Source organism: Zootoca vivipara, chromosome 1 (genome assembly GCF_965207765.1).
Source record: "Zootoca vivipara chromosome 1, rZooViv2.hap1.1, whole genome shotgun sequence".
NCBI classification, from domain to species: Eukaryota; Metazoa; Chordata; class Lepidosauria; order Squamata; family Lacertidae; genus Zootoca; species Zootoca vivipara.
The window spans coordinates 106,764,550-106,791,249 of record NC_142582.1 but is presented as its reverse complement, the minus strand read 5'-3'; the positions used below and the strand labels follow the sequence as shown (position 1 = coordinate 106,791,249).

General features: G+C 45.2%; 1 protein-coding gene across 3 annotated transcripts in view; it reads right to left on the bottom strand.

Moving 5' to 3' along the window:
* Positions 1-643: 643 nt before the first annotated feature.
* Positions 644-26,700, bottom strand: part of ADCK1 (aarF domain containing kinase 1) — a 99,506-nt gene continuing 73,449 nt past the window's right edge. For all 3 annotated transcript variants that reach the window (XM_035107923.3, XM_035107919.3, XM_035107924.3), the window contains exons 7-11: positions 20,602-20,718; positions 6,668-6,817; positions 5,705-5,902; positions 4,084-4,277; positions 644-2,500 (exon numbers count right to left, since the gene is read on the bottom strand). In XM_035107923.3, the coding sequence (XP_034963814.1) occupies positions 2,332-2,500; positions 4,084-4,277; positions 5,705-5,902; positions 6,668-6,817; positions 20,602-20,718 (828 nt within the window). In that variant the 3' untranslated portion in view covers positions 644-2,331. The remainder of the gene's footprint in view (positions 2,501-4,083; positions 4,278-5,704; positions 5,903-6,667; positions 6,818-20,601; positions 20,719-26,700) is intronic.

Genomic DNA, 26,700 nt, shown 5'->3' with positions numbered 1-26,700 from the left:
ACAGTTGCCCCAATACCTTCCACTCAGACGTTTTGTTTTGACCCTCAGTCAAATGCAGTCCTCAGTCAGAGAGATCTAACACAAGTTTGAAAGTATTCTCTTTCGTGGACCTGGTACAGTAGAAGACCGTAAAATTGGTAGAATTTATTCAGTGTTAAATCTCTTAGCTGATAAGACCTATGGCTTGTCAAATAAAATGGTGGGGAGATTTAGGCATAGCAATAACAACAAATGTCTGGCAATGGCTGTGGTATAATATACTTAAAAGATTTATATCAATGAACTGGAAAGAGGATCTTTGAAATGTCTATAATGAATGGTCCTTCACACACACACACCCCAAACAAACTGAAACCAATTTATAATCTGATGTCTGGTTATCAGTGGGATCATGGAAAATTTCACAGACTTTTTGTACATGTTAAAGGTCATACTATTGTACATTTGGAGCAAATCTCTAAATAGAGAATTCTTACAGATTCTCTATATGTGAGTGCTCTTCAGCTATTTACAGCTGCTGGAGGGTGCTAATGATTTACAAATGGTCATTAATTAATGGCCGCAAAGGCTAATATTTTTTATTACAAGAACAAGTCTGTTGTTCCTCCTTTATCAAACTGCCTTTATAGACTCAAGAAAGATGCATTAGTGAGAACCCTTTTATGCAAAGTAGGTCCATATTTATAAGGTTTCAGAATGGTAAGTTCCATGACAATGTTAGGCGCTATCCTTTATTTACTGTGTTTTGGTATTTATTTATTCTCTCAATGGGAGAAACAAAAGGGGGAACACAACCACTTAGGAGGAATATCACCCGGATTCTCTGAAATAAATGACTAAACAAATAGTCAAGAATGGAAAGCGAGTTAGTGAGGACATACCCCCAGTCTACTTCTGTATGGGAGGGTATTGAGCAGCTTCTGTGACTCAGCAAGGGACAAAACTAGCTGTTTCCATCTGTGGAGCTGGTGAATAGATCCAATTTCACTGCCAACAGCACAGAGAGAGACAGGTTGCTCTTGTGAGAAAGGTCATGTGCTGTTTTTAACCTCCCAAAGGGAGGGCACTCTTGTTTATTTCCCCTTGCAAATACACAAAACATGACCAGCACTGACTTGTGAATGAGTTATCAGACAATAATGTGTTGCCATTCAACAGTGTCTCTCTCTGAACACTTTCAAGGCAGGTTGGCGTTGCTGCCTCTAGTTTACATGTCAGGCAATTAAGGCAATTAAAATGTCCCCAAATTTCCCAAATCTCACAACCAGAGAGGCCCAAAACAGGTTACTTGAAGTCCATGGCTAGTAGCTTACCTTCTAAGTCCCGGACTGCAGAATCCGGGAGCGGCAGCCGTGTGACACCGGAAGTTGCGTCGGCGTAACTTCCGGTGTCGCTTTGCCCTTCTATGGGCACCAAATATGGCCGCCGCTGGCTTCAAAAGTTGCTTGTATGCATGTCAGGAAGTGCGTCGGTGCAACTTCCAGTGTCGCTCCGCCCATCTATGGGCACCAAAGATGGCTGCCGTCGACACCGGAAGTCGCGTCTATGCACTTCCGGACATGTGTAGATGCAACTTTTGAAGCCAGCGGCAGCCATTTTTGGTGCCCATAGAAGGGCAAATCAGAAAGAAAAAATGGCCGCCGGCAGGAGAAAATAACGGAGAAAAACGGGAGACGAGGTGATACGGGAGACCACCGGGAAAAGGTAAGTAAAAACGGGGGTTTCCCGGGGAAAACGGGGTACTTGGCAGCTATGCTAATAGACATGTCTGTGGTTGTGGTTGTTGTTTTTAAAAAAGAAAAGAAATTCTCACTGGTTTCACTCCCGGCCTTTGCGTTCAAGATCTCCCAGAAGTGGGAGTACTGTTCAGACATTCTGGCTTTCAGTTCTTTGCCTACCTGGTATCCATTTTGTTTTGGAACATTTCAGCAGAACTGAAGGGGAATTAATGCAACAATTCTGCAGTATCTGCTCAAGAAACCTGTATGGTATTGTAAGAAGCTCGTTGGTCCTGTGCAGTTCTTTATGACTTCAACTGGAGATCTGTGGACAGAGAAATTTGCAACCTTCTCCTAAGCTGCCACCATCCTGAACTACCGGTATATCTGGAAGCATGAGATTTCTGGCTCCCTTGAGCTCTAGATGCTGTTTTGTGATTTTGCCTTCTCTGCCTCAGAAAGAAAGTGACCCTGCAAAAGGCAACAAGGACAGCACCGTGTGTTACATGAAAACAGACCCAGAAAACTCCAGCAGAAGAAATAGAAACAAAACGCCACAGCTGAGAAAGGCAAGGATATAATCAGGCCCAGCTTCTGCCACCAGTTCGTGTCACTACGAGGAATGGTGCATCCAGCTCAGGAAAGCAATGACCCAGTTCCCCAGCTGGGACCCCTTCAGCCGCAGGAAAAGTTCGTACAAGTTGATCTGCCACAAGCTCAGGGCCTCAGAGATGGATATCTGTGCCTTCCTGTACAGTGAGTCACTCTTGCTCCTCTGGTGCCTGGAGAAAACACAGAAAAGGAACGTGTGAGATCTTGCAGCAATTTTGAGATCTCAAAATTAGTCCGTGAGGGGTAGGGCAGATACAGATCTGGTCAGCCGGGGGGTGGGGGGTGGGAAACGTTCCCCACCCCTGTCTTACAGGGACAAAGCCCAGCAACAGGAAGCCAGTGAAAGAGCAATTCTGGTGGAGTTTACTGTGTGAACCAATTCATAAATTTGGGTCAAGTGAAATACACTGCACCAGCCTCTGCTGGCTTACATTTGGACCCCATTTGGGCCTAAAATTATTATTTATTAAATTGATATACCACCCTTCATCCAAAGATCACAGTTCACAACATAAAAATGCAAAATGAGAGCACAAAATAAGTAATAAAAGCAAGAGCAAGAACTAACCAATAACCCCCTGCTCTCCCACAAATACATTTAAAAGGGCATCAAATGTTGATCAGCCAAAGGGCTGGCTAAAGAGAAATGTTTTTGCCTGGCACCTAAAGTTATGTTATGAAGGTGCCAGGTGAGCCTCCCTTGGAGAAGTGTTTCACAAACACCAGGCATGCCTCTACCTTTTCATTCCACCTGCCACCTCCACCTGTGTTACTAGTAGCCTTTGCTACAATTCTACAGTGGGTACCATATGGCAGGAATGAAGGCAGAACTGAGGATGCAAACCAACTGCCCCCTCTTAACAAGGGGAGGAAGGGGGTAGGAATTCCTTTTTGCCATTACTCAAATAAAGAACTGCACCCCAAACTTGCAACTTCTCAACGCTTCCCCTCTGCTTGCGCCACTTGAAGGAGATTTATAAAGATGGTTGAAGACATCTCAGGATGTTAAACGTTTCACGGCACCAATGTTATTTCCACACTCTGGACACGTATTGTAGAACAGCCACGTTCTGCCACTCAATTTTGCACAACATAGCAATCAAAACATCCTCTTCTCATGTTTCCCCTATTCAGCTTCAAGTTTTATTGAGCTCAGAAATTTGTTTGTTTGTTTTTTACACAATGCAACAGCTGCTCAAATTCCTATGGCCTAGATGAGATGGACCATCTCACAGATGCTCTGGCCTCTATCCTGTAATAGCTTGTAGAGATTGTGCTCTAGCCATTTCATTTTCTATGGTCCATCTCTTCTCCCCTCTAGGAGTCAGCTCTATCACATTGCCCCTTTCCAAATAGAATTACCTTATATCTTTTTCATTCCTGCTTCCCCCGCCCCCAAATCACAGGTGACAATCATGATCTGAAGTGCAGTAATGTGTGGAGGGAGTGCTTACCCCCAAATAATAACCCCAATTAACTCTGCCCCCCTCAAAAAAATGTAATAATGGTGTTGGGGAAAGGGGGACTACGCATTTGGCTACAAAGTGTTAGAAGATTCAAAGGGGAGTTGGTATTCCACTTCCACCTTAAAACAGAACAGCAGTGATTGGGTCTGGCTAAATCTTCCACAACCAGATGCATCTGAATTCTGGCCTACATGTGTTCTTTAGCTCCTCTGCAGGGTACCAGGAAGTAGGAATCACTAGCCAAACAAGAGCTGAGGATCGTGCCTCACGGGGCAAAGGGAACTCACGTGGAGACAGCTCGAATGCAGCAGCGAGACATGTTGAGGAAGGAGCTGGCACTGGCCCGTGTCTGTAGAGCTGATTCGATCCCCCTCAACAAATCGTTGGTCTTCAACAGCAGCAACATCTGACGGGGGACACTGTTCAGCAGCTTGGTGATCTGAGGTAGGTACATGGCAGCGTTCGTCCGGATTTCCACATCCTGGCACAGTCAGACGGTAGGTGAGATAGGGATGAGAAAGGTTCACAATGGAGAGCTGATCCATAATCTCTGAGCCATAATCTAGAAGCAGCTACCACAGATTTTGCAAAGAGGGCTTGCTCTGTAGAACAGCCTTTCTGAACCAGGTACCTCCAAATGTTTGGGTCTATAATTCCTATTATCTCTGAGCACTGGCCATGCTGCCTGGGCCAGATGGGAGACACAGTCCGAAACTATTTAAGTGCAGCAGGTTGGGAAAGGCCAATCCGGAGCTCAACAAATAGAAGCCCAGGGTGCCCAGGTCCAACAAATAGGAAGTATGGCCTGTGGTCTGTTGCTGGAGACACCTGTCCATCACACTCTGCAAGCATTTCAATGAATCCAGAGCACTGGTGCACATCTCACAAACACATCCTCTAGCAGCTAGCATGCTAATTAGTAAAATCCAGAAGAGAGTCAAAGGAGAATCTAAATGGAAGCTGCCCTATACAGAACACCACCAGTGGTCCATCAAGTCCAGTGCAGTCTACTCTAGGCAACAGCACCTCTCCACAGTCTCAGTCAGAGATCATTCCCAAACGGAGCATTCTTTTAACGGGACATGCCAGGAACTGAACCTGGAACCTTTTGCATACAGCAAAAGTATTCTAAGACTAAGTGGCAGCCCTTCCCTCTTGAGAAACCTGGGTTCTCCTACATGCGCCTCTACATAAGATATCACACAAGAACTGGGTAAGGGCCATAGCTCAGTGGTAGGGAACACATTCTCTGGCATCTCCAGGTAGGACTGGGAAAGGTGGCAGTCGGGAACCCTGGAGGGCTCCTGCCAGTCAGTGCAGTCAATACATGCACACCTTGTTTTATTGTGCTTCGCAGATATTGCATTTTCCCTTCAAACTGAAGGACCGGAGGAGCTGTTGCTGTGCTGCTGGGTTCGAGACAAGGCTACAGGAGCCTATCCCCACCACACAGTTGTTCCTGCTGCTCCTTACGAGGATACGGGTGCAGCCCAGCTGCTCCAGAGGAAGGAAGCGCCCCCTTTTGCCCTGCCTCTTTTGGCCACGGAAGTAGAGCTGGCTAGGTCCGGAGCCAGGTTTCCCCCTCCCACCCCTATTGCACACTTAATAGACTTCAATATAGTGTGAACATAACTTTTATATCACTGGGAAACCAAGACAATTGTGTGACTCGCTTTCTTACGATATTCGTTTTATTGCAGTGGTCTGGAACTGAATCCGCAATATATCTGAGGTATGTCTGTACTGAGATACATGGACTAATTCACTATAAGGCAGGTTCCTGTGCTCCTATGCAGACCTTCTTTAGTTGAGGTATCCATGACTGTTCACCAGAGTGTTCTCAGGGCAGTCTCCTTGTTTATTACGTACTTATATTAACCTACTAGACAGCTATAATAAAAGATGTACCTCTTGTTTAGTGACTGGCAGCCGGTCGATGCCCCTGTTGACTGACTCCCAAGACCTGGCAGTGAGCATGCAGGCAAAGAGGGGATACAGGTCGCCCGCTCCCAGCCGCCGACTGTATTTTTGGACACGCTTCATGTCAGATTTGATCAAGGCCTGCCAAAGCCGGCAATAGTCCAAGCGGAAGTTCTCTGACAGGACCTGGAGGAGGAGGAGGAATTTTCCACAAAGCACCGTTAAATAACATTATGCACCGAAAATACATAATTCTATAAGAGAAGAAAACAGCTGGGATTAAGTGACAACTATGAATAAGAAATAGGTTGGCCTGTGTCACTTGTTTAATTCACACAGAGGCAATTGGCTACTACTCCAGCATAGCTCTAAGCTGCACCCCACGTGGAATATGGATAAGGTGCCCTCCTTGCTGTGGGTCCAGCAGCTCATATTCTTGACAGTCTTGCTCACTCATTCTGCTTGGCCCCATAACTTATATTTCCTAATGAGTCAGTCAGCCATTCCCACAGCTAAGACAGCTGCCCACCTCCTCTCTATGAGCCACAGCCCACAGGCTACGAGTTGGTGCAACCCAGGCACCCTCACCTTAGATCTGCCTTCTGCAGCCTGGTACTCTACCCTGATGTTGTGGCACTACAACTCCCATCATCCTTGACCACTGACCACTACAGCTGATGGAAGTCCAACAGCACCTGGAAGGCAGCAGGTTGTGGACTCCTTCCCATGCCTCTCCTACTGCCTGCCTGTTCCCTGCATCATCACAGCACCCATCTCCTCTTCATCCGCCCTGGTTCCTGAACCAGAATAATATAGATACAAAAACCTCACTGGGAAAGAAAAAGATTGCCATTGGCTACCATGGCAAAATAATTATTCCTGGCAAAGTTCTGATCTCAGTACGGACAGCCCTCCTTCTCTTCCCATGTCCTCTCACTGCTCTCTGCTTACCTGATAGAGCCCATGGTCCAGAAGTATAATGTGCGTCTTGCCTGTACTTGGGCACTTCTTCACCAACACGTTGCCAGGGTGTGGGTCACAGTGCACAAAGCCATTGACAAATATCATTTCACTGTACATCTTCCCCAAGTTGTAAGATATCTGAACAAAAAAAAAGAGGGGGGGGGACACCGTATAAGACTCTGCTAAGCAACAGGGCACGTGCCAGGGAACAAAGGGCAGGATTCAACTAATGAGTCTCTGTGTCAGCAGAAGCCCTGTGCAAGAAGTTATGTTTGTGTAATGGGACGTTCCCCCCCTCTCCTACCCCATGCATGCCTGAAATTTACCAGGAGGGGATGAGGGAAAAAACCTCAGAACACTGTGCAGGAGGAGGAGGAGAGAGGGGACCATTCCATCTGCCAGATGAGATGTTTGACCTGACAGGACCATCACCTTAGCACCATGGCAGGTAGGTAGCAAATGCAGGCACCCTCCTCACATTCTTATGGCTCTCCAAAGAGGGGGCAAATGTGAGAGCATCTACCTAAAGATTTAACATGGGTGAGAGTGCAGGAATTAGCAGGAAGTCAAGAAGGTGGAAAGGGGAATCATGAAAAGCAGAACTGAAATGCCCAGCTGAGTGCAGCTTCAGACATTACATACATTACTGAATGGACACTCAACAGAGAGATGCAGTGTCCTTGTGAATATGTGCGTGTATTTACACTTTTATATATATTATGTGCATGCCTAAAAATGATAGAAAGAAGTACGAGAAGTGGCCCCAGTGGAGACAAAGTGTATCAACCATCTCACATGAGTTTCAGTGAGATAGACACAGGTTGTATTCATAAGTGATGCAAGAACACTGTCTTTAACATAGGCAGGAAATTGTTGTTTTTAACAGACACTATAGTTTCAACAAATATGCTTATTGTGACCAATTGGTGGGTTCAATCCCCCCCCCCAATTATAGCAAACACTCGTAATTTTAAAAATACCCATTAGTGTCTGCTGGTCTCCTTTTCATGATGGGAAATCAGTGTAGAACTGCTGGTGAAAACAGCAGTAGGGCAAGTAAACACACAATGGTATTGCAGGGCATTACTATGACTAAGAAGAGGGAGCAAGAACTTGACACAAGGCTGCCCATTTCAGTGGAAGCCCCACATTCGTCATAATATTTGGTTCCACTCTCACAGGAAATGCCGTTAGCATTTGCTTGTCTCTGATGTGATGCCCTCACAACACCATGGAAAATATTTTTTTCCAATGATTTAAATGCCTCTTCTGATATTAGCCACAATTTCCTTGTCCTGCTTCTAATGCACATCAGACTCTCGCTGCCCCTTCCTTGCTGTTACTGCCACACCTCTTTGCTCAATCAGATATTAGTCTGATTTGTGATGTTTGCAAAAATGAAGCCGCACATTGAGGCTATTTAAATCATTGAGGCAGTGAGAGATTTTACTTTCTTGGGCTCCTTGATCACTGCAGATGGTGACAGCAGTCACGAAATTAAAAGACGCCTGCTTCTTGGGAGAAAAGCAATGACAAACCTAGACAGCATCTTAAAAAGCAGAGACATCACCTTGCCGACAAAGGTCCGTATAGTTAAAGCTATGGTTTTCCCAGTAGTGATGTATGGAAGTGAGAGCTGGACCATAAAGAAGGCTGATCGCCGAAGAATTGATGCTTTTGAATTATGGTGCTGGAGGAGACTCTTGAGAGTCCCATGGACTGCTAGAAGATCAAACCTATCCATTCTTAAGGAAATCAGCCCTGAGTGCTCCCTGGAAGGACAGATCGTGAAGCTGAGGCTCCAATACTTTGGCCACCTCATGAGAAGAGAAGAATCCTTGGAAAAGACCCTGATGTTGGGAAAGATTGAGGGCACTAGGAGAAGGGGACGACAGAGGACAAGATGGTTGGACAGTGTTCTCGAAGCTACGAACATGAGTTTGACCAAACTACGGGAGGCAGTGCAAGACAGGAGTGCCTGGCGTGCTATGGTCCATGGGGTCACGAAGAGTCGGACACGACTAAACGACTAAACAACAACAACAAATCATTCTGTCACTGCCTGTGATCCCCCTTCATCAACCCCTCTCCCCAATCATCCCCTTATCGCCATACCATTTTATTAAAGTTAAAAGCTAGCTCAGAGGCAGGGAAGGGTCCCAGAGCTCTGCATCTCACTTTCCCTGGGGAGGGCGAATACACTCCCTCCCTTATGCGTCAAAAGAGCACGCACAAACAGCACGCACACATTGCCTTACAACCTCTTCCCCCAGCCAGACACAAACAACCCCGCAGCAGGTTGCCCAAGAGGCAATTAAAAGACAATTATTACAAAAGATCCTTAACACATCAACAAGCACATAGTATAAGCAACCAACTTTCGAAGTGTTTTGGGGTAGGGAGGGAGAGTCTCCACAGGCACCAGCAACAAACCTCAGACCCAACACTTCCGTGTGGGAGAAGGATTCTGGAGCACATTGCATGGATCGCCACACCAAGCATGCACATGCACAGACCACACTTCATGCACACTGATGGGATGGCACTGGGGTCAGGAATGTAGCATGAGGGATCCAGCACCGAGGGCCTTCTGGCGGTTCCCTCATTGCGAGGTGAGGTTACAGGGAACCAAACAGAGGGCCTTCTCGGTAGTGGCACCCGCCCTGTGGAACGCCCTCCCAGCATATGTCAAGGCAATAAGCAACTATTTTACTTTTAGAAGACAACTGAAGGCGGCTCTGTTTAGGGAAGTTTTTAATGTTTGATGCTGTACTGTTTTTAATATTCGGTTGGAAGCTGCTCAGAGTGGCTGGGGAAAATATATCAAACAACCCGTCGTCGACGTGACCTCTTTCCTCCAGGTAGCCCCATATCCAGGTGCTTACAAGCAAATACAGAGAAAGAGAAAGAACAAAAAATAATAGAAGGGTGGTTGAGGTGAGCCATGAGCAGGGAATCGTGTTTCAAACTCCAGGAATCCAGACCATATGTTGACACAATATTGTGTTGTAGAAATTACTTCCCACAAATGTAAAAAAATAAAAAATAAAATAAAGAAACATGGACCTCATCTTTGAAAGCTCTGGACAGAGTCAAAGTAAAAAGAAACAATTATATCAGTCCATGGTTTTTCAAATGGGAGTCTAGGAAATCCTGGTGTGTTTTGGATCCTCATCAAAGACTCCTCAATAATGGCATCTTCCTGGAAAGAGAGCTTTCCCCAAAAAAAACTTGTTTTCCTCTGCAGCAAATAGCTGCAGGAGTGTGTTGGTTGTGTTCTAGGTCATTGTCACAGCAGCCATTTGGCAAGAACATTATACAGAATTCTTTGCAACCCAATGGGATTCCACGGCAGACATTCCACTTCAGAGCATCTGGTGCTCAATGCCAAATTCTTCTATTTCACTTCCTAACCTGACATGCAGGTGTATCTTTACAGTATCAGTTGAAAGAAGTCCCCTTCACTGAACTGGCAGATCAAAACATATCTCTAGAAACTCCCAAGTGGTCTTTTACCGGTATGGCAGACATAAGGTGATTAGATATATTGAAAAACGTCATGTTATAAATACTCAAAATTAAAGTGTAAAATCAGAAAAAGTAGAAGCATCTTCTTAAACTCCTATGATCAAATTATTGATGGGCCTGAGAGGTGCTATACTCCATAATTATTAACAATATATATACCCTGTTTCTCCAAAAATAAGACATAGCCATAAAATAAGACATAGCAGGATTTTTAAGCATTCAAGGAATATAAGCCATACCCCAAAAATAAGACATAGTGATAGGCGCAGCAGCAATGCCGGCCGCGGCAGGAGGAGGAGGAAAAAATAAGACATCCCCTGAAAATAAGCCATAGTGTGTTTTTTGGAGGAAAAATAAATATAAGACGGTGTCCTATTTTCGGAGAAACACAGGTATACTGTTGTCATTATTACTATGTGTCATGCAGAGATTGACAACACAAGCTTACAGTCTAACATACACAATGCAAAAGAAAAAAGAAACTGGGAAGGACTTAGAAAACAAGCAAATTCAGGCTCTGAATCTTTAGAAGTTGCATAATAAATATAATTTTTTTAAAATAAATAAAAAAAGCTGTGGTGACTGATGACAGCTCGGGCGGGGGGTCATAATGTCAATGTTTGCTCCCCAGGGCTTAGAGGTATGCAAACTAATGCAAGTTTTAAAAACCTAGGATAGGCCGGCAGTCACTGGGATTCATTGTTGGAATCAGTTTCAGCAGCCAAAAACAAAGCTAAGGTTGCTGCATAGACTACAGGCAAACTTAGCAACCAAAGAGGCCACCCACAGAAAATAAGAATGGGATCTAAAGGCAGAAGGGAAAGAGCTGACTTGCAGGCAGTGGAAAGAATGTTCAGATCTGAAGCTGACTCAGCACAGAAGGTTAGGAGCAGATCAAATATTGAAAACTCCCTGAGGAAACAGATAGCAATTGGTACATTTTACTTCTTTATTGGGTTACTCAAAATGGCTGAGTGCCAGAGGCCAATGCCCTCTAGGGCCTCTGCCTACAGTCCCACAGAGGTCAGCCCTTGACAGCATCTTTAATCTAATTAGCACTTATCTCTTGGTCTCAGGGCTGCCACTAGGGTAGAGGAGGGTGGGCTGGGTCAGGCAGACAAAAGAGACAAACTCATAAAGGATGTTTTCAATGTCAGCTTCTAAAGAGGCCAGAATATGGCCCAGGAAGCTTTGGGTGCTCAGGAAAGGGAGCTGGTGGAATATGAATTAGTGTTGTGCCAAACATTTGTCCTGCATGTGTGTGTGGTTTTTTTAACCATTCTCCATCAGTAAATGGGAAAGAAATTGCATTTGGTTATCAAAGGGGACATAAATTTTTAGCAAAAGTCTCATTCATGTTGTTTTTTTGTTACGCTGACCTTATTTTTGAACTGGTGAATTGGCATTGGTGAGCATCTTTTCTTTCATTCAACAAATCATCTCACTCGTGGTCTGTGCTCTGCAGCTTTCCTGAATGCCTGTGCCTCAACTAAAGCTCAGGGGAAACATTGTAAAGTAATTGCTCCCATGGGGCTTTTCCAGATCAGAAAGTGCAGGCAGCCAGGGAGGTTGCAAAGTGCTGCATAAATATTTACAAGGAAGAAAACTACCTCATGGACTGCCACTCCCCTTATAAACCAACCCGGACTTTGTGACCATCCTTTGAGGAGCTTCTTCGTGTGCCTCCTCCATGGGTGATCTGGAGGGTGGCAACATGAGACAGGCCTTTTCTGCAGCAGCTCCCCATTTGTGGAATGCTCTTCCCAGGGAGGTTCACCTGGTGCCTTCATTATACCAGATCGCTGACTGATTAATGTTCTATAGCCTTTTAGATGACCAAGGTGGTGGTGGTGGTTTGTTGCTAAAATTTATATACTGCCCTTCAACTGAAGATCTCAGGGTGGTTCATAAGACAGAAACACAGGATAGAAGCACAAAATAGTTAAAAACAGCACAAAACAATAACTCCGCCTCCCACAAACAACCTTGGTCATCTCACAAGATCGTGAACTTAAAACCCCACACCACTTGAAATCCTAAATAAATTCTCAAGTGCCTCAAGAACAAGGCAGAAAAGCAGAAAAACTCTTTTGCAGAGGGAGGAAAACCCTGAGAATTGGAGGACAAGTTTTGGCACCCCAGGATTAAAATTGTACGTGTTTTGTGGACCAAGGCTGAGAGCATTTGCGGTGCTTTGTGGAATCCCAGGCAACAGTTTGCATTCAGAAGCTGAAGCCTGAAGGGGAGGAATCCCACCACAACGGCAGCTGACCTTGCGTGAATTTTCCTCTTAAGGAAAACCGCCATCTTCTGAGACATTGTGGACCCCTTCTGTGCAAAGTGGGGTAGACTGTGCCTTTGGCCATGAGGTACGCTGGTCATCATTCAAGGAGGTGGTGGGAGGCAGAGAAATACATGTTCCTCCTGCCTGTGCTGCATCCCAGAAAGCAGACAGCTTGCTGCGATTCGGAGCACATCAGGGCCAGGCGGCAGTGAGAGCAAGGGCAGGAATCTAAATTTGTTCGTCAACATTAATCACAAGGCTACAGTAATAAGAGGCACTATCCGGGCCCAGTCTGTGGGGAGAGGCAGCACACAAATGTCACCCAGTTATGAAGCCCAGCTCTCCCTGTGGGTTTCCCTGTTCAAGGTGAGGAGGCTCTGGGTGCGCTTGTGAGAAAGCAAGTATGGTAAAGCATCTGTACATACCAGTGTATACAAATATGCTTGCTCAGATATGCTGTTTTATGACTGTGCACATGCAACTGTGAATTTGCAGGAGAGTCTGTATTTATTTACTCTTCGTGGCTTTGATCATAGTCCCACGGGTGTTTTACAAACCGGATAAAACAATTAAGATGCAATTTACAAGGTAAGAAATGTAAAATGGTTGGCAGGATTAAAAGTGCATCTAATAAGACTGGCAAGACATAAAAGGTATTTGCCTGGCATCAGTAGAACCATAAAGTGGGTGTCAAGCTAACCTTTCTGGGGAGAATTGGGGTGCCATCACTGAGAAGGAGCCCTCTCTGGCATCTTGGATGGTGGAGGCACCCGTAGGAGATCCACCCTTGAGGATCTTAAATGTACAGTTAGGTACATATTTAGCCTAAAGTGCTAATAAATCTGATGCCAGTTGTGAATCTGTGCCTGTCAAGAGACTGGAGAATAACTATTTCCAGTAAAATATCACTCAAAACTTTACTCTGGCTGCATTTGCCTCTTTTTGAGTTTGCCTTCAGGCATGAACAGAATCCAATGGTTAAAAAAAGAAAAGAAAAGATAAATGTCAAAATATTACACTGTATTAATGACAGGATGAATGCTCATTTAATTAGGGAACAGCAGCTGCAACATTTAATTCTCTGGACCAATCGGCCAATCAGTGTGAAGCAAAAAAGCTTGAATTTCATGTATATTGGGATCAAAGCAGAAGCCGAGGATGCTACAAACTGGGGACAAACCAGTAAAAAAAATTAATTGGGGAACTTGACTTTTTATCTTTTTCCCTCACAGCTCCAGTGGGTATATCTACACTACAGAATTGTCTGTCAGCAATCCCCATCTCCCAACACACAGGACTACAGCTCCCAAGGTTCCTTAGGGAAAAGACAGCCTACTACATCCAAATAAATCTGTAGGATTGATGCCCTGTCAAATAAACTCCAACCTATTTCAACTTTGGAGCTTGGGACAGTGACTGTTGGACCCAGCAATGTTTCAAGGAACCAATAGCTTCTGGTGACCTCTGTGTTCCAGACAAAAGAAATAACATTAAATACAGTATGTGCAACTGCAACAAAATGTCATCAGTTGACATGGGGAGAATGATATCCAAGCCAGGAATTTGTATGTTGGGCTGTGCAAATCCAGGAAATAGGAAAGAACAAAGTGAAACAAAGCCAGAGTAGTTTGCAGGGAAGGGATAACTGCAGCTGTTAAGACGGCTCCGTCTGCACCTTGGAAGCTTCCCTGTGTTATGCGGGGAGGCTGCCCAGGGTAGGAAAGCCTTCCCACCTGAGGACAGTTGCCCAGTGGCCTTGGTGGCACTGGTTGGCTGCCAGCTTGTCCGGAAGCAACTTAGTGGTCCTCAGTTACCAGATTATGCCACCGACCACTCCCAACAAAGTGTCACTGAGAAAGAATCTGCACCCCTTCAGGAATCCCAGGCCTGTGGCGGCTCAGGTATCCTGCAGTTCCCAGAGAACACAATTTCTAAAGGGCACAGAAAGGGCCCTTGCAGAGAAAATACTATGCTCTGCTGGTTTCTAGGACACCAATCATTAAGCCGGTTAAGGGGGGGGGGCAGAAACTGTTTAATAGTGAAGAGTAAAATTCTAACCTGGCAATATGTGAACCAGTGCACAATTGTGTCTTGTGGGTGTTGCACGTTACCTACCTCTGGAATGGCACCTGTGCTGACCATATCGTCCACATTGAGCACTGGAAAATCCTAAATGGAACAAGGAGCTCAAGACCAGATCTGTTTGTGCCTTTCCTCTATTTATTCCTGTCTCTTTCAATTTAGAACAGATACTAGCTGTTGGCCCGAATTCAGCCCTAATATTTGCCAATTATTTTAAGAGACGGCGACACTAACTTCTATTGATCTCATTAAAAGTAAAGGTCGTGAGGGAGCTCATTTCTCAGGGCTCAATATTACCTCCTCAGGCCAAAAGAATAGCATTGATTTTGGAACTTTAATCGAAGGTTAATAGGATTAGTGAGCGTGGTTTTTTTAAAAAAACACCCTGCCATTGCAGGTCCCCAGTCACATTGGTTGGTGTGAAATTAGCCAAGGTGGTGTGACATCTAGGGGCCCTGACACTACTTGCTTGCTCATCATCTCAACTCTGCAATATCCCTTGTTCATGGAACCACATAGAAAGCACCATAAGAAAACAGGACAGTAAATCAACACACAGAAGGAACAATATTTTGGTGAGGAATTATGGAGGTAGATTTGCACCGCAGTTGCAAAGTTTGGCTAAGACAAAGAGGTAATGTGTACAACTAGGCAATGGCCCCACAATCCTGGTTCATCAGTGATGGGGAGAAAGGCCCGTTTTTAAAAAAAAACCAGAGAACCAGCATTTTCAACTTGGACTATACTTGTAACCAAATGATGTGGAAGAATAAATTGTTCAACTTCAGATTGCAGGAGGGGAAGGTGCCATTTATGGATGCTACCTCAGGTAAAATGAACTCCAAGTAAAATTAAACCTTTCTCCCTGGTGTGATACTTATCTAGGGAAGAGTATATATATATATTAAAAAAAGAACGAGTCTTTGATATCTAATTTACAGCGCAACATGTCAGAATCCATTCTACTACCTCATGTCAGATCTGTACTACCACATCATGCTGCAGATCGAGACTTTGATTCTCAAGGCAGGAGCTGAGTTCCATACTCTCAACATGAGCCTCCTAAAGTATCATTATGATATGGGTCAAAGCAGTGGTTACATTTTCACATTACAGTGGTACCTCGGTTTATGAACACAATTGGTTCCAGAAGTCTGTTCATAAACCGAAGCTTTCATAAACCGAAGCGAACTTTCCCATTGAAAGTAATGGAAAGTTGATTAATCCGTTCTAGACGAGGAAAAACACCCCCTGAAGTAGCGGAGGCCGGGGAGCACTTCCGCAGCTGCAGCCCAGTCACGGAAGCGCTCCCCGGCCTCTGGGAGGCATTGGAACGAAGTCCCAGTCTCCTCGAAGGTATCGGACGCTCCGATGCCTTTGGGGAGGTTTGGCCTTCGTTCCGATGCCTTCGGGGAGGCCGGGCCTTCGCTCCGGGCCTCCAGGAGGCATCGGAGCGAAGGCCCGGCCTCCCCAAAGGCATTGGACGCTCAGTAGGCCTCGGGCACCTGGGTTTACTAACTTCTGGGTTATGATAGTTCGTAAACCGAAAATTCGTAAACCGAGGTTCCACTGTATTCTGTTCTACGGTCTCTGGGCAACTTAGGCCTGTCTTTTGGCATGCTGCAGCAGTGATTCACCATTACCACTTGGACAGCCCAGATCAGCCCACTTGAGATGGCATATGAGAAGAAAGAATATAAAGGGAATGGCAGTAGGATTTCCTAGCTTCGAATCTCGCAATGTGGTCCAGTTTGCTTTCAGGTCTGTGGGCAAACTCTGCTTGTTCAATGCTACCAGTTCCTAGCTGCAGGTTTAGAAGAGGTTCAGAAAAGGGCCACCAAAATGATCAAGGGGATGGGGTGACTCCCCTATGAAGAATGGTTGCAGCATTTGGGGTGTGGATAAGCCCTTAATTGCCTTTTCCTAAACTAAAAAGGCAAGTTTAGAGTTATCCACACTTCCATTTCCCCTGCCACTTTATCCTGCGAACACCCACCAGGCCAAGTTCAAACAGCAATTGGGTTTTCCATGGATTGCTGTTTGTTTTGATTTAGCGCTAAAGAGCAGGTTTTCCAGGTGGGCAAAGCGGTGGGTCAAAGGCAAAACTGCTCAGCCCTGTGCTTTTCAGGCACCGGACAAGCACCATACAAGCAGAAGTGTGAATGAGCCCTTAGAGGTGACATGATAGACGTTTATTTTTAAAAAAGATACATGGCATGGGAAAGTAGATAGAGAAAAGTTTTTCACCATCTCTCATAATACTAAAATTTGTAAGCATCCAATGAAGTCAAATGTTGGAAGATTTAGGACAGATAAAGTACTTCTTCATGCAGAGCATAATCAAATGATAGAACTCACTCTCCCAGAAATGATGGCCAACTTAGATGGGCTTAAAAGAGGATTAGACAGATTCATGGAGGAGAGGGCTATTGATGGCTACTAGCCATGACGGCTATGCTCTGCTTTAACAGCTGGAGGCAGCAATGCTTCTAAATATCAGTTGCTCTATTTCACATCCCCAACCTGGATGAATGTGTCCTTGAACTCTGCAAATGCCTGTTGCTTGGCTGGGTGGAGGACCGAGAAAGAAACTAGCCTAGTGTATTAAGGCAACATTAAAATTTGTTGCTCTGCCCACCACCAGCATGTGGCCCTTGGAAGGTCACCCAGAGGGAAATATTGCCCTTGGTCTGCAAATTTCCCCCCACCTGCTGTGTTCATGTATCTCCTCTCTTGGTACGTAATGTGACCACTACAGCTGAGTTCATGCACTCTGCAACTACAAAGCCCTTGCAGCTCTGTAGCATCATTTTTGTGATGGAGCCTAAGGAATTATATGCAAAAATATCCTTCTAGCCCCTGGACCACAGGGGCTGGAGATCAGAGTGAGAATACTTGGCTACTTCCCTGATCTTAATACATTCAACCAGCTGCCATGCACTTGTCTCTATATTATGCAACGCTATCTGGTCGCCTGATCCAGGGAAAGCCCCTTTGCCTAAAGATCTCCGTTTCTCAAACACACGTCCCTGCTCCATTCTTTTGCCTTGCCCTCTACATTCATGATGCGTCTTCTCGAGTTCTTTCCCCGCCTTTCCTTAGTCCTCCAGCTATGTTCTCATTCTAGGCCGCACTCGCACATGAATAAGTAACTGTTCCACAGGCAGATATCTCAGTGTTTGCACTTGTCTTTAGAAATCAAAGGCTTCTCTGATTAAATGCCATTACAGTCCGGCGCTCGGATGGATCCAGGGAGATTAATGTGCTTTTGGGCAGCTTTAATGATAATCCCGCTACAGACGGCATTAAGTAAATGTCAGTAACCTGGTTTGAAGGGAGCTTTCACCTCAGGGATCCTTTCCATTTAGAGGAGAGAGGCTCAGCCTGCTTTTTTCAAGGCTGTGTTGCTCTACAAAAGAAAGCCTGCTTAGCACAGATTCCTCTCAGCCCCTCCCAGCAAAAATAAAAAATAAAAAAATGGCAAGGCTTCTTTCAAGGGAAAGTGAGGTGGCATGCTTGCCATTGTAGGTCCACAGAGAGACTGTATATCAATGCTAGAACATAGAGGAGGCTCCGTGTTTAATCCCCAGCACACGCAGTGTCTGTTTTTGTTCTTTAAAAAAAGAGAACAAAACAGCACTCAGCAGGGCTGAGAAAGACTTGAGAGACTAACTGCAAGTCAGAGTAGGCATCACTGGGTGGAAGGGACAATGGTCTGAGTCAGTAAAAGGGACTTTCATATATTTATATGAGGTAGCAAAGCTGAGAAAAACTGAGATCTTTGAAAGCATATGAAATTGCTTTACACAGAGACAAGCCCAGCACACCCCACTCTGATTGGCAGCAGCTCTCCAAAACCCCAGGCAGAGTTTTCCCCCCCCAGGCTGAGATCTCTTTGGTTTTTTAGTGGTGGACTCGATCAAGAAAGGTGTCTTATAAATAAATGCTGTAGACAAAGCATGCAAAACCATTCAAAGATAGCCTCATAGTAGAATCATATCACCCAAACTCACTGATAAATCAGGACTGCAAGATATTCATATCCATCCTGGCTAATTGCCTAAAAGCCTTCCTACACAAACTAATAGCCCCAGACCAAGCAAAACAACTAAAAACTCACTGACAATTATATCCCTCGATATCCTTAAAGCCTCTGATTGCTTAGAATGGAAATACCTACTAGCACAATTAAGCAGTATGAATTTTGGTCCCTCTGTACTACAAACCCTCAAACAAATTTACACCCAAGCCTCAGCTAAATGCAGAATCAACAATGTGGACTCCACCACCATCACAATCCAAAGAGGCACAAAACAAGGATGCCCACTGTCTCCCTTTCTATTCATCCTGGTCCTCGAACCCTTAGCAATTTGACTCCGGGCAGCCACTAATATTAAGGGTGTGGAATTAAAATTAAAACAAATAAATGAGGGCTCTTTGCAGATGACCTGATGTTCATGACACCAGACCCCATTATAAAAGCAACCACGCTGATCGAAGAACTCGGTACTTTTGCAATGGTATCAGGCCTTCAGGTGAACTTTGCTAAATCTGAGGCAATGTGCTTCAACACTCCCTCTCATATCTAAAAAGGATTCACTAAGACCACAAAGATAAAACTCTGCCATACAAAATTAAGATACTTGGGGGTACAAATAACCAGAAACCTTAACAAATTGTACCTCTAAAATTGCAACCCTCTCCAGCAACAAAGACCTGAGTAGGTGGAATAAATCTAACTTTACTCTCTCAGATAAAATAGCCACGTAAATATCAAGGACCTCTGCAGAGTGTGAGACAATATGTCCTCCCATGTTGTCAGTGAGAGCTTTTGCCTTCCCTGCAACAGTGTCCCCAAGTGAATGGCTCTCCTTTACTACACAGGAATGAACAGCAAACATGTATTCAGAATGGAAAGTGCCACACTCAGGGTCGACACAAAGGTTGGTGCTAGATCTGCTCCCTGGCCCTTGGTGAACTCAATGATGGCAGACACAGAGACCCAAGTCTACTCTTCTCTGCACAGTCCTGCCCCTTCACTTGCATGGCCCCATCAAAGGGTTCGCATAGTAGGGTTTCTTGGTCACACCAGAATGTGACAGGGATGCTAACAACTGTTATATACAGTGCGTCTAAATGATAGCTTTGGAAGCATAGGAAGGCAATGAGGCAAAGGTTCTAATTTCCCTTCATGCTACTGGCAATTAGTGCATCAATGTGATTTGTGTGAGCTTACTTACATCTGTGAGCAATTCCTTCTAGTGGGAAGTAGGAGAATAAAGACGTAACCTCTTGGAGGGCAATGAACACATGACTATATTCCCCCCCCCCCTAGATATATTTTGGAATGTCTATAATTGACACGGAGTGAACTCTGCCACAGAATAAAAAAAGATGAGAGGAGGGAGCGTCCGGACTCCAGAGACAGGTGGACAGACAGATTAAGTACAATTGATTTTGTGACGGAGCTCTTTGATAGCTAGTCAACCAAATGGCATTTCGACACTCATCAATAGCACACAGGGGGGAAAGTAGGCAGCAGTGATTCAATCAGAATTCACTGACTTGGAGGAAGGCAAGGATGGCAGGCTGAACCTGCCCGGTTCTTGCAAATAAAGACCAGGTTCCTTTCCCCTCGGACACAAACACTTTAATCCCCTGAAAGCCAGCTATGTGCACCCAGTACACAGGAATCATTTCACCAGGCAATGAAATATGACCACATCTGGAACAGACTATGACAATTCTAAGCACACATCTTTCCTTTAAGAAATAAATTAAGAGAAAGAACTGGGACTTACTAGAAAAGCTTGAAACTGTATGTAAAGCTGTGCTGAAACTTCACTCATTTCATTTTGTGGGCCAAAAATAGTGCTTTTGTGGAATGCAGAAATGGTTCCTGCATCTTTTGTTTTTATTGCTATCACATTCTAAATTGTTTAATGTAAAATGTTTAAGGAATGGCCTATAAATACCAGATGGATGGATGGATAGAAAGACGGACAGATCTGGACAGAGGGGATATTACCTCATTGACATTGATGCAATTTCTCTCCATGTAGGCCTTGTCATTCACCTGCCCACCTTCCATGAACTCCATGAAAAGAACACGCTTTGTTGAGAGCTCCCAATAAATCTTAGGGATCTGAAAGAAAGAATACAACTCTCTGAACACCGTGTGATTAAGGGGAACAGAAGAGAAAGTGTATATGCATGAAGTGCCAAGAAGTAGGAGAAATGAGCTAATCCATGTCCTCTTTTGACAAAGGCCTTATCATAACTTGACAGAAGTAAGCACTCAGGGCAGGCCCTACCATTAAGCAGAGAGAGGCTGCTACCTCAGGCAGCTGATACAGAGGGAGACAGGGAAGTAATGGAAGACAGAATTCTGTGTTACTTCCAAGCAACCTGCCCTGCATACCTTAAACTAGCCTGCTGCCCTCAAAAGCGGTAGAGGACACTGTCTCATCACCCACATTGAAGCAAGAATCAACAGCTAGTCAGCTTGTATGCATGGAAAGGAGGGGGGCCATCTTGTCCTTTGCCTCGAGCAGCAAAATGTCTTAGGCCACCTTTGTAAATTCTCCATCTTGGTCCTGGCACCATCATTTCAGTGTGTGTGTGTGTGTGTGTGTGTGTGTGTGTGTGTGTGTGTGTGTGTGTAATGTGTCAGAAAGCATATGGTTGGAATGATTATGAAAGCCAAAATGTGAGGAAAGGGTTGAAATCTTGGGCTGTCCTTTTAGTCTCTGTGAATGAGGTTTCCTTACTGTATCAGCCCTGTAAAATAAAGGCCAGCATTCTGTTTCTTGTAGGAGCCAGCCAGCAACCTTACAGACCAAAACCGCATGATAAATAACAGACACGGTGGAAAGGTCCCAGAATTCTGCAGAGTCATGCTCTAGAGGAAAAGCAGAGCATATTGTGTTTTTTCTTTAAGCGGCCCAGAAGCCGAGTCAGTGATTTTTATGTCAGTTCAAGCAAGCTGGACCTTTCTGGTTTTCAAGTGGAGCAAACTTGCCTGACTAACTTTTCCTCAACGCTATGCTAGCTGAACTAACTTCCGGTAAACATAACACTCTGCTTGCTTAACAGACAGATGCACCTCACTCTCCAAACTTAGCTGGGTGAAATCCAGCTAAGTAATAATGGTAAGTAAATCCACTGAAAATAGCAGGCTAAAGTCCACTGATCTCAAGGAGTATTGTTGGCATTGGTTATAAGCCTTTGAGCGCTAAGGAAGTATTTCACACAGCACACAGCTCAACTATGGAATCTGCTCCCACAAGAGCAGTGGCAGACCTTGGGGTCTCAAATTTCAGCGGCGCCCTGTGTGATGCCAAAATTCAATGCCCCCATGCCTCTCGCACCCCATTCTAAGTAACAGTTATGGCATCCCAAGTGGTGCCCCCAAGGCTCTGCACCCAGTGCAACCAAACTGGCTGTGCTCCCCTAAATTCGCCACTGGCAAGAGGCTGTGATGGCCACAACCTCGGACTCATTCATGGAGGAGAAAAGCTACCAGTGGCTACTTATGTTCTACTTCCACAGCTGGAGGCAGTATGCTTCTGAATACCAGTTGCTGGAGGCTGCGGGAGGGGAGAGTCCTGCTGTGTTCAGGTCCTGCTTGTGAGCTTCTGATAGGCATCTAGTTGGCCACTGTGAGAACAGGATGCTGGACCAGATGGAGAATGGCCTGATCCAGCAGGCTCTTCTTCTATGTCCTTATGCGTGAGCTTGGTAGTAGAGCAGAAGATCACACACTGTGTGCAGAAGATCTCCGGTTCAATCCCTGTAACTTCCAAGTAAGTCACAGGAAAAATCCTGTCTGAAACTCTGAAAAGCGATGACCAGTCAATGTAAACAATACTAACTGACCAATGGTTTCATTCAATATAATGCATTTTTATATGTTCACATACTTATTATTCAAGTGTGCCTGGGTTCACCTGAGGACATGGCATTATCAAAGACCTGCAAATGTGCATCTGAACATGTCATGAACCTGCACCGACCTGTGCACCTAGCATGGTGAATGTGTAACCCTTTTCAGGGGTTGCTACATGTTGCATATGTCTGAATTGCAGAAACCGCCATCCAGGGGAAGAGCCCACATCTCTTGTTTGTTATGCACAGTGCACACTTAGCATTGTTCTGTCAGTAATAAATAATCCTAATCTGTATTTCAACAGCGTCCCTCTGAGCACAGATGCAGCCAGGCTGACAAGACCCATGCACAGGCCTCCAGGCTATCACATCAGCTATTGGCAAGGGGGGGGGGTAGTGCCTCATAAATAGGAGGATCCTTGCAAAAATCCTGAGAGATCATTAAGTCCCCTCCTGCATACAGAGCACCATTTTCAGTTGCAGCACCTTCCTTTTCATCTGCCTGCCAGGACTTGAGTGAGGTCAGACCTGCAAGCAGCTCAATGGATAGGCCAGAGGCTCCTGGAGATGGCAGCTGAAGGGGCCAGAGGTAAGCAAGACAAGTGGACAAAGCCCAAAGGGAGCAAGCACATGTCTGAAGGGCTTGAGGCATCCAATGTAATCTGATAAAAGCAAGCAAGAAGCAAAGTTCCAGTTGTCAGCCATGCAGGAAAAGAAAAGGCACGGCAAGGTGAGTTTAGATTGGCACAGAGCATAAGGCACCTGGGCCTAGCTGCCAGAATCCCTTTCTTTGAGTCTTACACTGCCTTCCATAAACCTATGTGTTAACTGATCTTCATTCCTGGTCTTTCTATCGGGTGCATCTAAGAGGTGTCTTCCAACCACTGTTGGTCAATTACTGATTGTCTCCCCCTGGTGTTTTTTCATCTTCTTACTGTGGTTTTCCAACTACTCCCATCACAGCACCAGTTGGGTAAAGAACACTGAGAGAGATGTCTCAACTGCTTTGCTCTGCTTCCTGGAACTTTAATTTAATGAATTTAATGCTCCTTACTCCCAGGTAAATGTGTACAAGATTGTAGGCTGAATCCTATACACCAGGGTTGGCTAACCTATAGCCCTCCAGAAGTTTAGGACTACAACTCCCATCATCCCTCACCGTCAGCCATGCTGCCTGGGGCTGGTGGGAGCTAGACTCTAACAACATCAGGTGAGCCAAAGGCTAGTTACTCCAACTATACACATACACTTGCCTGTTAAAATAATCAGGTAAGTTTGGGATTGAGACAACTATATTTCAATACCCCACTCCAACTTCTTTTTCATGCAGAGTGGGAGCCTCTGCCCTGGGAAAAAACATAGCTCCAAAATTACAGAAATTTCCATTTCTGTGCCACTGCTCCTTAGTCTGGGTTTGCAAACTCACTTCCTCAAGGGCTACTGAACTACAGCACTTTTCACCTTCTCTCAGACTATAGCACATTGCAGAATACTTGCTGAAGCCATGCATTCAAAATGAAAGGAAGGTACCTAAAGCTGTAGCCTTGTTCAGAAGAAGAGCCTGCTGGATCAGGCCAATGCCCTATCTGTCCTCCCAGATGCCCGTGGTTAACAAGCAAGCAGGATTTGAGCACAAGAGAACTGGCCTCTCTGTGGTTTCCAGCAACTGGTATTCAGCAGCATTGCTGCCTCCAACTGTGGAGGCCGGGCATAGCGATTGTGGCTAGTTGCCATTGATAGCACACTGATTCCCAGCTTCCCCAGCCCCTGCTGTTACCATGCACTGGCTCTTAAATCCACTGATCCCAAAGCCTGTATTTTAACCCTGCGTCAACATTTATCCCCATTCCAAAATTTACAACAGCAGTCAATGGTCCTTATTAAGCTGTGCATAAGTCTCACTCGCACAGAGTCATAGTCCTTGGCAAGCTTAAATGATGCACAGACATTTGGCCCTAATGCTTGCACATGGAAACAATTTATCTCTGGCTTTACAAGCTCAACTGGGTTCATGGTAAGAAATCCACTTCCCTGCTGTGCTATGGGTGTTGTTGTTGCTTTTTTAACTCTGGGGGTGGGGGGAATTACCAGGAAACAACTCCCTTGTTGCCTTTGGGGTTGATGAAAACGTCTTGGAATCGACGGGTTGGACAGGGGGAATCTATTATTTAGCCGTTTTTGCAGCAATTTGTTATTATTCCCTGAATCGATATTGCAGTGGCTCTTTAACCCAGCGAGGATGTGATTGGCTGTCTCCATGGGGATTTGCTCCACACTCTCCTACTTGTTACAGCAGCAGCAGCAGCAGAACTGCTCTCCAAGGCGCAACACTCTTGATAAACAATCGCTTAGAACAAGCCATCAGCCTTTGGCCTTTTGTGCCCTTTTAAGGCCTGTTTGCTTAGCATTGCACATGGAAGAATCATTGCAGAGTGTCGCTGGGTTGCAATCCAGCTTCGAAAGAGCTGGCATCTGTTTGGCCACCATGAAAACAGGACGTTGGGTCAGGCTCCTCTTGCATTCATGGGGCTCTGAGTGTATGAGCAAGGCTTTTGCCTAATGTTTTTTGAGAGAAACAAATAGCATGAGTGCTTATGTAGGTAAAGACATACCTGCATAAGTCTGCCTGTTTGCAATATCCAGGTATGTGTACACAAAAGCAGAGGGGGCACACACACTGCACAGAGGGAGCAGCCTGGCTCATGTGACATAGGAGCTGCAACATTGCTCCTGTGCAGGGGCCTACAATCGTTTATGAAGGCATGAACCTGACAAGTGCGCAGACCACTACAGGTCTATGTGCAGGAGCAATGTGGCAACATCAGTATATGAGCACTCCACAAAGTTGGCCATTTCTCAGCAATGGCAGCTGAGGAATTCAGCCCCTATCTTCACACATGCAAATCTATGTACTGGATTATACCTATGGTAGCAGTATACTCATATTAGTGTGCACATGGCAAGCGTGTGTGATTGCACTGGCCTGGATTAAGGCTGACGATGGGGGTGATTTAATCTCTGTACCCCTGGCATGTCAAAATGGCTTCTAAGCCGTTTGCAACATTAAAATTAGGATGCCAAAATGGCAGGCCCAAAAGCATGACATGAGTGGGACAGCACTCTCCCAACTTGCGATTTCCAGCAACTGCTATTCAAATGCATACCTCATAGAGATACACTACTGAGAAATTATTAAGGAATACAACCCCTGCTCTTACTTTTATTTCAGTTCCTTTCCATTGTGAGGAAATAATGAAAGGGGCCTTCTGATGGCCTAGTACAGTGGCACCTCTGGTTACAAACGCTTCTGGTTACAAACGCTTCAGCTTACGAGCTCTGCTAACCTGGAAGTTGCTGCTCCTGGTTGTGAACTTTGCCCCAGGATGCGAATGGAAATTGCGTTCGCAGCAGGAGGCCCCATTAACGAAAGTGTGCCTCAGGATAAGTACAGTTTCAGCTTAAGAACGGACCTCCAGAATGAATTAAGTTCGTAACCAGAGGTACCACTGTAGTTAATAAGAATAAATTCAGAGTTGGGGGGGGGGACTTGAAATCTGTCCTAAGGAACAGCAACAACCCCTAAGATGATTATTAGGTTTGATTCCCTACCTTTCAACCCTGCAAAGAAATACTGAACTGTTCAGAATGGTGGATCCCCACCCTCACCCCCACCCCAGCTGATCCTGGCAATGCACACCGAAGGAGATCAGGCCACTGTCAGCGCCAGCCATGCAACTAGCTTTCTGCTGAAAAGAGCAAAAGGGATATTTGCTTCTCGTAGGACCTCCTTCCCCCTCTGGTTTAGAACTATAATAAGAAAAGTAGTACTAAACCAAGAGTTCAGGAAACTTCCAGGGAAGCATGCCCTTAGCCTCATGACCAACTGTGGCATCAGACATTATTTCATTACAGTGCCAAGCAGTAGCCTCAGCAAAGAAGCAGCAGCAGCAGCAGCAGCAGGATAGGGATGTCTCCATTTTCCAAGCAGTGCTGTAGGTTTTTGTTGTTGTTTGTTGTTTTTAAACTTATTCTGAGTTCTAACAAAATGGATATGATGCTCCTTCCTAGTACCCACACTGCCAGGCTTATAACGTCATTGATTGTGAATTTCTGGCTGCTACCCCAGAAAGCTCTCAGCCTGAATATTCAGGCAACAGTCAGGTAATTCAAGAGAATGTTCTGTGCATCAAGAGGCCACCCGGTGCTCTAGAACTCAGTTTTCCTGGAGGACCGAGTTTAC